At 42.0% G+C, this 13,900-nt stretch overlaps 1 protein-coding gene across 1 annotated transcript; it reads right to left on the bottom strand.

Moving 5' to 3' along the window:
- Positions 1-381: 381 nt before the first annotated feature.
- Positions 382-12,520, bottom strand: LOC148003576 (uncharacterized). The gene is made up of 5 exons (XM_087568874.1): positions 12,307-12,520; positions 11,292-11,451; positions 10,170-10,301; positions 9,317-9,500; positions 382-5,212 (listed from the first exon to the last, which is right to left on the bottom strand). Exons 1-5 carry the CDS (start codon positions 12,434-12,436, stop codon positions 5,207-5,209), a joined length of 612 nt encoding a protein of 203 aa, XP_087425000.1. The 5' UTR covers positions 12,437-12,520; the 3' UTR covers positions 382-5,206.
- Positions 12,521-13,900: the final 1,380 nt, after the last annotated feature.

Here is a 13,900-nt window from a genome sequence, read left to right as displayed (position 1 = left end):
CTCTCTCAGCTTGAGGCTGCACACACTCTGCATTCTTTTGTGCACTCTGCCTTTTTTATTGCAGTTTTCTTTTCTCAAATTCCCACAATCATGCACACGTCTGTTCATTACCCTTTCATTCTCACACACACTCTTCATACACACCTCATACATATCTCACACACACCACATGCACTCTCCTTTCACGCACACACACAATCTTCATACACACCTCACATTCTCTCCTCACTCATTTTCAAATTCTCCTCTTATGCTCTCTCCCTGGCTCTCATATTTGTTCTTACATTTGCTCTGTGATTTACTCTCTCATTCACTCCCTCATGCACTCTCTCATTTACTCTTCACATGTTCTGTAGTTATTAATAATCCAAAAGCGGGTAGAAAAAAGAGCTTTTATAATCATTGCCAAATCAAATGCAAAGAATGACTACATCCCACCAAGAACTAAGAATTACAACTGTTCCCCAAAGTTTCAGGCTAGCCCTATACCCAGGCCTGTGGCCAATATAATAATAATAATAATAATTGTAAACTTATCATTATTTAAACTTTAACTCTTTACTTTTATACTTCAGAGTCCAAAGCTCCGAGATCAGCTAATTGCATTTTCCTGTGACACTCTAATGATAAATGACATAGGCAAAACTGCCAGGCAGTGGCCAGAAAGAATCAAGGTAACCCTTAGCACACTAATTCCACTAGCGTTCTGTTCCTTGCACACAATGACTCTCATAAGGGTTCCAGTAGTTAGACTTAGTTTACTAGTATATTATTTTATATATTCTATACTTTCTTAACTAGTCTATAATATTATGTAAAACTTACTTCCTAACTTCAATAACTTTTTCCTTTCTTAGGGTCCCAATGTTGGCTCTAATTCATTTTCTCTTATTTTCTTCAAGCTGTCTTTGCAAGTCAAACCCTAATCTAGAACTACAATTCTGCAGTTATTACATTTTTTTCCAAGATGAGAATACACAGTATCCACCTGGGCCACTAGGGCTGTGCTGTGCTGTGCCCCTATGCATCAATTTCCAATTGTCTAAGAATCATAACATCAAGGAACATCTAGTTTCACAGAATTCACCAGAGCAGAAGGAGAAAGAAGTAGAAAAGTCAGATATAATACAATAATTGTGCACACCAAGGCCAACTGATAGGCAGTCACACACAAATGAAATCTATAAAGCCGTTGTCCAGGGCTAAGGTTTGGAGAAATGGAAACAACCAGTTTTTACAAAAAGCTACTGCGGGCTACTGAGATGTCTCCATTGTATGTTGTCCCCAGCATTAGCCAAAACTCAGACAATAAAGGGAGTTCAAAAGGATACAGATTGGAAAGGAAGAAGTCAAAATATCACTGTTGCAGAGGATAGGGTAGTATACATTGTATACCCCAAAAGTTACAACAGAGAACTCCTAAGCCTGATAAACAACTTCAGCAAAGTGGTTGGGTATAAAATTAACTCAAACAAATCAGTAGCCTTCCTCTACACAAAAGATAAACAAGCTGAGAAAGAAATTAGGGAAATGACACCTTTCATAGTAGTCCCAAATCATATAAAAATACCTCAGTGTGACTTTTATCAAACAAGTGAAAGATCTGTGTGACAAGAACTTCATGATCTGAAGAAAGAAATTGAAGAAGATCTCAGAAAATGGAAAGATCTCCCATGTTCATGGCTTGGCAGTATGAAGATAGTAAAAATGGCCATTTTCCCAAAGTGACCTACAGTTGCAATGCAATTTCCATCAAAATTCGATTCCAATTCTTCATAGGGTTAGACAGAACAATTTGCAAATTCATTTGGAATAACAAGTAACGCAGGATAGCTAAATCTATCCTCAATAAAAGGACTTCCCTGGGAATCACCATCCCTGAACTCAAGCAGTTTACAGAGCATTAGTGATAAAACTGTATGGTATTGGTACAGAGACAGGAAGATAGACCAGTGGAATAGAACTGCAGACCCAGAAATGAACCAGCACACCTATGGTCCCTTGATTTTTGACAAAGGAGACAAAAGCATCCAGTGGAAAAAGGATAGCATTTTTAGCAAAGGGTGCTGGTTCAAATGGAGGTCAGCATATGGAGGAGTACAAATCATCCCCTTCTTATTGCCCTGTGTAAAGCTTAAGTCCAGGTGGATCAAGGACCTCTACATCAAACCAGATCACTCAAACTAATAGAAGCAAAAGCGGGGAAGAATCTTGAACACATGGACACTGGAAAAAATTTCCTGAACAAAACACGAATGGCTTATGCTCTATGATCAAGAATAGACAAATGGGACCTCATAAAGGTACAAAGCTTCTGTAAGGCAAAGGACACTGTGGTTAGGACAAACCAGCAACCAACAGATTGGGAAAAGACCTTTACTAATCCTACAACTGATAGAGGGCTAATATCCAAAATATACAAGAACTCATGAAGTTGGACTGCAGGGAGACTAATAACCCTATTAAAAATTGCAGTTCAGAGCTAAACAAAGAATTCATAGCTGAGGAATATGGAGTGGCTGAGAAGCACCAAAAGAAATGTTCAACATCTTTAGTTATAAGGGAAATGCAAATCAAAACAACCCTGAGATTCCACCTCACACCAGTCTGAATGGCTAAGATAAAATACTCAGGCGACAGAAGATGCTTGCACGGATGTCAGAAAGAGGAACATTCCTCCATTGTTGGTGAGATTGCAGACTGGTACAACCATTCTGGACATCAGTCTGGAGGTTCCTCAGAAAATTAGACATTGCACTAGCTGAGGACCCAGCTATACCTCTCTTGCACATATACCCAAAAGATGCTCCAACATACAACAGGGCACATGCTCCACCATGTTCATAGCAGCCTTATTTATAATAGTCAGAAAATGAAAAGATCCCAGATGCCCATCAACAGAGGAATGGAAAGAGAAAGTGTGGTACATCTACACAATAGGATACTACAGAGATATCAAAAACAATGACTTCATGAAATTCATAGGCAAATAGAATGAACCAGAAAATATCATCCTGAGTGAGTTAACCCAATGACAGAAATACACACATGGTATGCACTCATTGATAAGTGAATATTAGCCCAAATGCTCAAATTCTCCAAGATTCACAGACCAAATGAAATTCAGGAAGGATGACCAAAATGCTGGTTCTTCACTCCTTCCTTTAAAGGAGAAGAAGAATCCCTATTGAAGGGATAGGGAGGCAAAGTTTAAAACAGAGCCTAGAGAAATGGCCATTCAGAGTCTACCCCATATGTGACCTATACACATACAGCCTTCAAACTAGATAAGGTGGATGAAGCTAAGAGGTGCAGGCTGACAGGAACTGGATATAGATGTCTCCTGAGAGGCACAGCCAGAGCATGTCAAATACAGTGGCGAATGCTAGCAGCAAACCATTGAACTGAGAACAGGACCTCAGTTGGAGGAATTACAGAAAGATTGAAAGAGTTGAAGGGACTTGCAACCCCATAAGAACAACCATGCCTGCCAAGCAGAGTTCCCAGAGACTAAACCACTACCCAACCACTATACAGGGACTGTGCCATGGCCTCATCTGCATGTGTATCAGAGGATGGTCTTCTTGGGCACAAATGGAATGAGCAGCCCTTGGTCCTGCCTAGGCTGGGAAAGTGGATGGCTGGTGAAGGGAATACTTTTATAGCAGAGGGGGAGGGCGATGGTATTAGGACTTATTTCTGGGAAAAAGGAAAGAATAACATTTGAATTCAAAAAGAAAGATATCCAATTAAAATTCAACAACAAAATGGTGTTTAGAGCTTCGAATCTAAAAAAGCCACAGTCAGGAAATAGAGAATTGTATGCCTCTGGTTTTCTTCAAATATGCTCAGGGCCCAGGTAGGTTCTGGGTCCAGGCTGAACCAAGCAGGTTCCTGCCACTGACTGCTCCTCTATTCCTGTTTCCAGAGGCAGCATGCAGATTAATATTGGGCCAGAGATGTGGGCAGAGCTGGTCAGAAGTGGCTTTCTGTCCTGTGGTCTCAGGATTATCTGCATTCCTGGGTGTTCAGCACTCCCCACCATGGGATTTGGGTGCAGGCTTCCGGATTGCTTTAAACTCCCTTATGCCACGTTTATATGTCCTGGGAGATATTACAGAGAAATTAATTTTATCCCATTAATTTGTTCAACACTCTCATCCACAGAGTATAATTAAGAGGTAACTATATATTTGACAGCAAGCATACACAGTGGGTAATATATGCAATATGAAGTTGAAATTCACAGAGTTTGGAACACAGTGAACAGTGACTGTATAATTGCCTTTGAATCTCAGTCTGACTGGGAAGTGATTTTGATGCCCAGTCCCCATGAGAATGCAGAGATCCATCCCTCCCTGATAGCTGTGGGACTTCAGATGTTGACACTAGTGATCAATAAAGAAGGTTCTTAAGAGTGAAGAGTTTGAGATTACTCTTTTTTTCACCAGGATATATCCATTTTACTTGATAGTAACCAGATGCAGGTAGTCAATATACACAGTCTATATCCTTATCAAAATAGAAAACAAAATGAACAAAACAACAACACATAAATAACAAAACTTCAAATGAATAGGAGGAAAACCAAATAACCAAAATAATTAAAACTCAGCCACACTTAAATAGAGGAGCTGCGCTAAGCATTTTTTGCTGCTCCTTTTGCAGAATAGATTTATAGCCTGTGTCTTTCCTTGGAGACACAGTAGACAAGCAGTTACTGATGGTAATAATCTTTCCAAGAGGAGTGGAAGTAGGTCTGTTTTGTTGGAGTGGGGGCATTAAGGACAAAGCCATCCAATACTGAGTATAAATGATATTACAGACTTTGTCTCAAAGACTTTCCAATATTGTGAACTGATCTCCATGAAACTCTTCTGGATGACCCATCAGGACAAGTACAAATTTACACGTGCACAGTCTTTCTGGATGACCAGCAGCCCTTGATTGATGTGCATCAACACTTCTCTGGGTCCCTCCAAAAGTGTACACTTGCTGGAGAGAGCTGAGGTGAAAGTACGGTCTATTCAATCCAAAGAAATCAAAGTAAAGGAGGAAAATGCAGTCCACAATTGCTATGGACATTACAGATGAGACGCAATAGTGGTGTATTTGCTGTGCACACTTAGTTCTCCTCCTGTAGCTCTTCTCTCCAAGGGAGATCTTGTCCTGGTCTGTGTCATGTTCGAGTTTCTGCTGGAGAATTTCAGACCTAGCAGAGCAAGGGAATAAAGGTTTAGTGAGTGGTTTCCAATTCAGCTCTCCCTCTTACATCAGCTCTATTCAGTTGGACAATCCAGCATGACCTGTCAGCTGAGGTCAGTCCCTGCATCCCCAAGTGTCATAGAGTACCTGGGCTTGGATTTATATCTCAGGTTTTCAAACTGCTAGAATTTGAACTGTGGACTATGGACTGTACTGGGATTAAGAGAAAAATGAGCATATTTTGTCACTGGTCCAGGTATATTATATTGAATAATAACATTGTAGCTGGGTCTGAATCTGAGTTCAAGAGACGTATGAGCAACCTAGAATACCATGTGGATTCCTTCTGGAGAACATGCCCAGAATTGAGGTGAAAGTTCTGATTATGTTAGCACTGAAGGAACCCGTCTAGTTTCCATTTGTAACCACTGAATCTGCAAATACACAGAGAAGCCATCTCACTTCAAATCCATGGGAATTGCATAGATCCTGTAATCACTGAGAATGTGCTCCATGCAAATCTTCCTAGCGTACACATGGACATTAAAGGTGATTGTGATGTAGAAACAGAACAGCACCCTGTAAGTCTATGGCTAGTGTAAGGCAATTTGTGAGAGGACAGAAGAGAAAATGTCCTCAGATCTTTCCAGAGAGATCACAGGAAGAAAGGAGTAGAACATAGCAAGAAATCCAGAGGATCATATATATTGTTTCATGGGCAAAATTCACATGAACTGTACCAGAACTATACTCTGAGTAGCTCTTTAGCTGCCTGAGGCTGAAATCCATGTAGGTGGTCATTCACCCAAAACAGGTACTTACATAGGGAAAGGATATTCAAATGGATTCCAGCCTGTGTTCCTACCTGAACATTAATGCTTAATGTAAAGATTCCCCAGGATTCGCTGGAGGCATAAAAACAAATGTTGAGTGGGATATGTACATAGTGAATAGAGCCTACAGATAGCTCAGTCAGTGATGTGCTGTCCTCTCATAAACCGACATAGACTCAGGGTTCTTTCCCTATTACCAATCTTGCTTTGCAAGTTCCCGAGGCTGTGTAGAGCAGTCTTGTTCCCCAGCAAAGGATCATATGTTGGTGGTGTACTAGACTCTTGTTCTTGTTCACTGTTTCAGACTTTCCCCAAAGTGTGCAGCTTCTTCTAATCTGAGCTGTCTTTACCATAGACTGAGTGACTTCATGCCCAAAGCTAGAATCATAGGAAATCTCCATAACCAGGATCCAAATCAACAATTTTTCTCCCCGTAATGTGATTGTGCCACAGATATTTTGAGTAAGTACGTAAAAGCTTGCATGGATTTTCTCAGACTGAATCAGAATCTATGGAAGGGCTCCACCCTATGGTACACTTTTACTCCTTGCCTGATGGACGTCTGGATAGATTCTCCTTCAGGGCTACTCTGGGACCACTACAACACTGATGTGCCCTAGTTGCAATGGCAATACCTACTCCTTGTTGTGGAATCACTGGGTTAACTAAACCTTCTGTTCCACTTTCTGAACATGGCTTCTCATAGGGCTACCTGTTCTTAAACTCCCAGACCCATCTGAAATTCATCATTTCTCCTAACTCCATTGAGGCTGAAATTAACTGAGAGAAAATGATGTTGATTGACAGCACTTGCAGAATGCTACACAGATAACATAGGGGAGCGCTTTAGATTATCTGTGCACCAAAGGGGCTCCTGACACTGCCCTGTTCTTGCACCACAGCATAGCTATGGGGCTTTTGCTGGATGACAATACAACTCCAAGCAACTCAAATTCTCAATGAATAAAATCCAAGCCAAAGTCCCAGCGGAAGCTGTAGTGTGCCAAGGTAGCTGGAGAGAAATGGTAGCAGGCCATGTGGAAAGCAACCTTGGAGAAGACACAGTGAGTGACACACCCTTCCAGTGGGCTTTCACCATTCACAAAGAACAGAGAAGCCGCATAAACTCATGGATTTTAGAGAGAAGCCCCCCTTACCTCCCTGTACTCCTTTCCTTTGATGTGCTCCAAAGGATTTCAATGCAGACCAGTAGTTTTACCCCTAATCACTTGAAAATCTAACTTTACAGGTGTTTTTGTGTCCTCTTTTTGGGGGCCTGCATTCTTTTTTGGGGGGGGGCTGCATTTCTACAAGACTTTATTGTCCTTCTTTTACACCATAACTAAAAGGGACCTGCAAGCTCCAGGCCTGTACCATTTGTTACCACTGTGAAACACGACTCACTTGAACATATTTCCCACTCCTCCCCCAGACTTCACGAGATAATTCTTTTACGGTATTTTTGAAAACAGATTAAATTAATACCTTAAGTGTCCTTTTGCTGTACAGAGCTGGATGGAGATGCCAAATAACTGGGCAGCTGTATTTCATGTTTCATGGATGTAAAGTGAACTCTTAGAGTACTTTTCTCATGAAACTTGGAAATAGAGGGAAACACATTCACTACTGCAAACACAAACACACACAAACACACAGAAATACACAGATACTCACTTGCACGCACAAATGAAAACTTTGATCTTGTGCAGCACATTTCCTGTTGAGTGAGGAATTAGTGGGAGCTATGCTGTGTACAAGTCTCTTAGACTCAAGCAGGCTGTGCTGCCCTGGCCTGTACTCATTTCCACTTCAGGAAACCTTTCTATGCAGATACTTGCTGGTCCGACAAGTAAGTTACATGTTCTGCACAGATAGCCTAAACAATACAACATCAAATTCCCAAGAGAGAGATTCTAGGAAAAGACTCCATCAAGCTCTATGTTGACTCATCATAGGCCCCTCACTAAAACTACCCTGTTTCCTTCATAGAAGACCTTGGAACCATCAGAGAAGACAGGGACTCATGGTCATTTACCAGGAACTTTTCATCACATTAGAGTTCATGTGATGTTAAAACAACCTCAATGTCAGTCAGAAGGAGGCTAAAGAAATAACATACCCTGACTTTTCTGAAATGCAGCACTGTGTACAGTATTGAGAGGGAATCTATCCTTAAAGAATGCCATGCCCATGATATAGTCAGCAAAGCAATGTCAGCAGAGGGATGCACTCTAGGATTCCATGCAAGATCATGGTGAAGCCAATAAGACAATCCAGAATCTTCCCGGGGGATACCTCTGTTCAGGTAAAGTGAAGAAATCTAATCCTTATTTTGAAAATAGTTGAATGGTTTAAGAATGTGTTGAGACAAATAAGAGACAGGGCTCCACCTGGAACTGGACCGGTGATGCAAAGACTGCTGGACAACACAAAAAAAGGAAGCTTCATGTTTGTTGAGAGACCTAGGCTTAAAGGACGAAGTTGGATAATGACTGGACAAAACTGCATGTCATGAACTGGCCTCCCCGCAGGCTCCCTAAGATGCAGATCAGCACAGCAATGCACCTTTCTTGGTGAGAATTGGGGGTATATACGGATAACTTTGTTCTTGAAGTCTCAAATCTCTCATGCCAACCCTCAGCCTTTGAGAAACCTTTTCCACATCCTTGTTCTTCTATCCAGCTTCAGATTGTAAGGCCCACATACGAACTCTCCAGGAGCACTCAAATAAGACAGGACTGACATGCTGCTCCTCAGGCTCTGTAGTTATCCAAGATCTATGAAGCATGAAGTCACCATTTTCATATACAGGGACATGAGGGGAGGAAGAACAAAAGCCACCACAAATGAGAACCGGTTCTTTGCCATTTCCACCAGCCTCTCCTCCTTGAAAACTACTTACTTCCTGGAGTCTCACAAGATCCCTGTAATGAAAATCAGCTCCAGGCTTTTGCTTCATCCCTCAAAGCCCTGTTCTAGTCTAAAGAGGGGCTCCCACATAGCACCCTCCACACACATGGCATGTAGTGCTGTGATATGTGATCAACCCATCTCCCTTAATAAACTGCAGAGTCTCAAAGAGCAGGAGCATTCGCTTTCCAAACATGCAGTTTCCTGAAGAGGGGCTATCTCCACAGAAAGCCTTGTAAACCATCACATGAATGAACACTTGGATGAGACCTAGGTCAGGACATGGATCAATCAATAGACAGTTACATTGGTTTGTCTATGTTTATGGAAAGACCTGAGGACAACCTGACCTGGAGGCCTAATCCTACCTGCTGTTCCTTTGCACTGGGGACACAGATGTTCATTCCGGCCTCTTCACAGAGCCTCTTTGCCTCCACACAGGATGCTGGCCGTTCAGTCTGCTCCACCAGCAGTTCTCTGTTCTCATTCAGCAAAATCTGTATATTGTTCTTCAATTGAGTTTGTTCACGCAGAAGCTGGGAGTGCCTGATGCTGAACCACAAACAAAAAATGGTAAACCCAGCCAGCTTCTATTTGCCTGTCACTCTTGCAAGTCCAATCATCCCTTCAAGGAATCCCTCATCCCCAGACATCCCCAGAACAGAGCCACACTATACAAGTTAGCACCAATTAGAGGAGGTCAAATCCAGAATCCACATTCAACATGAATCAAAGTACTTCTGATAATCCTGACACTAAGACGGTTTATATAAATCCAGGAAGAAGAAATGGTCCATATGGGTGCTTATATGTCCATGATATGCTAAAACCATCTTCACGTAGTGGGGAAATCCCCTCTGAGGGGTAATTGAAGTCCCAATAGCTATACAATCTTTCCATGTGTTTCTCATGGATCACAGATCTTTAAATCTTCTGTCAGAGTCCTAGAGATTCAGAGTTGATTGATATTCCCATCACGGTACAAAACTTTCTATCTAGAGGATCCTTAATGGGGAAAATAACAATTGGAGGGTCTTCTATAGCCTTCACATGTAGGACAACTGAGTCCAAGAGCTACAAACATAAGACCCTTGCCAGGAGGCAGGCTTCTTGTTAAAAGTCAGACACTACAGAACCAGTGCCGTGACTTTGGTTCAATGTCATACAGGACAGGAGCATTCCCTGCCTAGTGCTGGGTTCTCATCTCTGTCAGCGACTCACCGGTAGGAACTGTTCACTTGTATGAGCTCCTTGTACCTCTCCATGGCCTCACTTATTGAACTGGTCATCATTTGCATAGCCATCATTCTCATCTCATGTGCGGATTGAAGGACTGGCAATTCGACATCCAGCCTGTTGTGGGGCATGGCCCAAGAAAAAAATAACCATCTGAACTCAGGATTTCAGAATTAAGTGAATTGTAAATTAAAAAAACCCAATAAAAAATTGAAATTTAAGAAATGTGGGGGGAGGGAAGAATGTGGCAAACACAAAGACCAGAGCAAAAAACACAACAGTGAGACTCCAACAACAATTCTTTCAAGGAAATATTTCTACGCAAATCAGCAAAGAGTTATTTTGAAATATGGACATTTTCTAAGACTGTGGAGATATGGTTCCCCCAAGACCAACTGTACTGCAGTGGCTTGGGTCTAACAGATAGCTGTGATGATATTTCTTTTGTTTTGAAAACAGGGATTCTCAAACCTTGTTTCCTACTGTTCCATGAATTCCCAGAGGGCATAACTACTTTGACAGGGAAGAGGATTTGTAACCCCTCCTTCCCTCAGGAGGGTCCTATCTACCACCTAAGTAAACAGAAGATGCAAAGTGCTCAGTTGATCCATGTGGGCATCCCCACTATCATGACCTGCAAACTGTCCATCAGACATATCCTAAGATCCCATGAAACTCCCCAGACTCCCTGACCGAGAGCTTAATACCCACAAACACTTTCACATACTTACATACCAATCAATATACAAACACAAGCAGAATCCCAACTACATGCATGGAGGTGCCATAGAATCAGTGTATAATGAAAACAATTAGAGGAAAAGAGGGATGACGTGCAGGCATTTCATCCCCTCACTTAGAGGCAGCAAGTGTGACCAGGTCCTTCTAGCTGTTGACAGAACCAATGCTAATCCAAGGAGCTCAGGGTCAAGTACAAAAGAGGTTGACCCTAAACACACAGGACCTAGCTTGTCTCACAAGCAAATGCCTTCCAAATCTCCTTAAAATCCAGGATGAGAGGTAAACCTCTCTTGTGCTAAGAGGAAATCTTGGGTTAGCAGAGAGAAAGCACAAGACAGTGAACAGGTTACTGGCCATAATGACTACCTGTGGTCCCAATCATCATAGATATAAAGGTCCAGGATTTGATAAAATTCATCCCTCTCGAATTGACACTTCTGGATTTCAAATTTAAGTTCCTCCAGTTCCTTTAAACACTCCTCTTGCTTACTGATGACATTTTGGGATGATGCCTTCCTACCAAAACCTGTAAATAGATAAACCCAAGTGAATTTGCATATTTGGTGGCCCATGGGCAGAAAAGATCATTCTGAATCCGAAAAGGAGGTGAGGAAGGGGAAATGGTAGAGACTGGGTGAATCCCTTAAAGAGCAGAAAAGCTTTCTTAAAGGTGGATTCTTTTTTTTTTTTTTTTTTTTTTGGTTCTTTTTTTTTTTTTTTTTTTTTCGGAGCTGGGGACCGAACCCAGGGCCTTGCGCTTCCTAGGCAAGCGCTCTACCACTGAGCTAAATCCCCAACCCCCTTAAAGGTGGATTCTTAAGCTATGTCCCTCTTCCCAACCTCTAATGCCATACACGTGCCACATTCACTTTTACAGGACCCCTCACCCTGAATAGTATAACCTGACTGATACATAAACATCTGGGACGTTGTTATCTCATATCAGATGTGTTTCAGTTAATCCTGGAGTTCATACTGCTTAGCACCATCATGCTCTAATCATGTGTGTTCCACCCAAAGTGTCTGAGAACTCAATTCATTTCTCGGGGTGCATCCTTCCTTGTTCTCACCATCAGAGACTTATGTAACCTACAGTAATCTAGAGGAAGAAATGCTTCAACTCCCAACCATGGATGGTCACATTTTTAATCTCACTGTGCCTCCTCCTGCCATGCATTGACACTCACAATTAAAAAGCTTCCAGAAAAGAAACTGAAGGCTTACCACTTTCTGGCTTTCTCTCAAATTAAAGATCAGGAACTCCTGACTCTTGGTTTGCCTTTGAGAAATCCCAAGGCTCCTGCTTGTAAGGCCTAATCTTAGAAGGCACATCTCAAACATACCTCCTTGAGGATGTTCCCCAACTCTGCCCAGGACTCACCAAGCCTTCCCCAGAATGATTTCCTTCCTTCCAAGGAAGATGAGAGGAGGTCATCTTCCTTCAGCCTTGGTGTGGTCTCTCCTTGATCAACACTTTCCTTCTGAAATAGCCTGAGCGGCTGGCGAAACATGCCTGTTTGTGAACCCAAAGGGAACTGAAGGAATATCCCAAAGGCAGTTGGTGTCACCACAACACTGGTGACATCACAGAAGATTCTAGGGATCTCTTAGATACAATAGATTGTCCAGTGAAGGGCTTACTGATGATGCTACTGGGAAGTTCTATAACCTACCTGCTAACTAGCTCTCCAAAAATTGATCAATTTCTGTGCGGACCCTTTCCTCCAGTCTCTCATACATCACTGGGAATAGCATTTGGCAACCTCTATTGCTAAGCTAGATGTTTCTCTGTGCATCATTAGAACTCAACAGTGCTTTTGCTGGGGAGGGCTGCTTACAACCTGAATGAGAGAACAGATTTTTCTTAGCACCCAAATCTCTAGGGACCAAGGAAGAGGGAGTTTTTTCTTAAAAGTAAATCTACTACTCGAGACAATGCATGTGACACACATTTCGATTCCTAAGGTTTTCCTTTTTATGGAGGCCAATATGTTTCTTCTAGACCTCTGAGTGTATAAAACCTGGAAATATTTGCTTACTGTGCAGTCCTTGACAGTTGACATTGTTTTTATTTACATATCCATGTATTTCACAAAATCAATGGTCTATTATCTTATTTTTTTAGAATAAAAACTCCTTTTTTCTTGAAACATAGGGATCAACTACAGGGCATATATAAAATAATAAATTTCTGTACCTTTTATATATTAAGTTGGACATCCTCCCTTTCTCAAATATAACAAGACAGTGAAATCGGACATCAGCGAGCAAACGTCAACCTGGACCTTGTGTTACCACATTGTAACCACATAGCCATCCCTTCTCCAATATCGTTCTTCCTGAATTTCCAAGTCCAATCCTGAGGATATTTGGGGCTGCACGCTGATCTTTTATTCAGAGCAAACATAAAAATCAGGCGGATGGGCAGGGAGTGGAATGGCCTAAGGTTAGGCTAAACCTCAATTTTAATGGGTCCATAAGTTCAGGAGGGAGTCCATTGGCATTGTCATCTGTGGCTTCTGTGTCCTTATCCTGGGTGTGCTGACTCTGTGATACGATGCCACCTCACCTCACAGATGTCAGGGTGAAAATCATGTATGACTTTTCTGGGAAGAACTCTGCCTTTTACTACCATCTGGAGTTATACAACATCACTATGCACAGCTCAGAAGAGAGGGGTGGAGATTGTGGAGGCCTTAGAAGTTGAGGATCTTTTCTGATTAAGGCACATATTTTTTCCTATGTAATTTTTCCCTTGCTCTTTCACTAATGATGGTTGACTTCATTCCTGGCCTGAAGTCAACTGGATTCCAAGGTTTGGGATTAGGGAAGCCCCTCTTTTTGAGATGACAGGCCCAGCAAGGGATCCCACTGCATACAGGTTCCTATTCCCAAGGAAGTTGTTGCTGCAGAATCACAGCATGGGGGCAGCAGCACAGGACATCTCCCAGCTTTCTCTCCTGCACCTGCAGCAC

Source organism: Rattus norvegicus, chromosome 9, assembly GCF_021556685.1.
Source record: "Rattus norvegicus strain SHRSP/BbbUtx chromosome 9, alternate assembly SHRSP_T2T, whole genome shotgun sequence".
Lineage (NCBI taxonomy): Eukaryota > Metazoa > Chordata > Mammalia > Rodentia > Muridae > Rattus > Rattus norvegicus.
Note: the sequence above shows the minus strand (reverse complement) of the source record. Positions and strands in the feature narration are given on the sequence as shown.

Bases quoted from the DNA above. Each gene is read 5' to 3' on its own strand.
- LOC148003576 (XM_087568874.1), bottom strand. From the start codon at position 12,436: ATGTTTCGCCAGCCGCTCAGGCTATTTCAGAAGGAAAGTGTTGATCAA. The intron at 11,452-12,306 runs GTGAGTCCTGGG...ATCTATTTACAG, and splicing joins ATCATTCTGGGGAAGGCTTG to GTTTTGGTAGGAAGGCATCA. The intron at 9,501-10,169 runs GTGAGTCGCTGA...TTTGTGGTTCAG, and splicing joins CAAGTGAACAGTTCCTACCG to CATCAGGCACTCCCAGCTTC.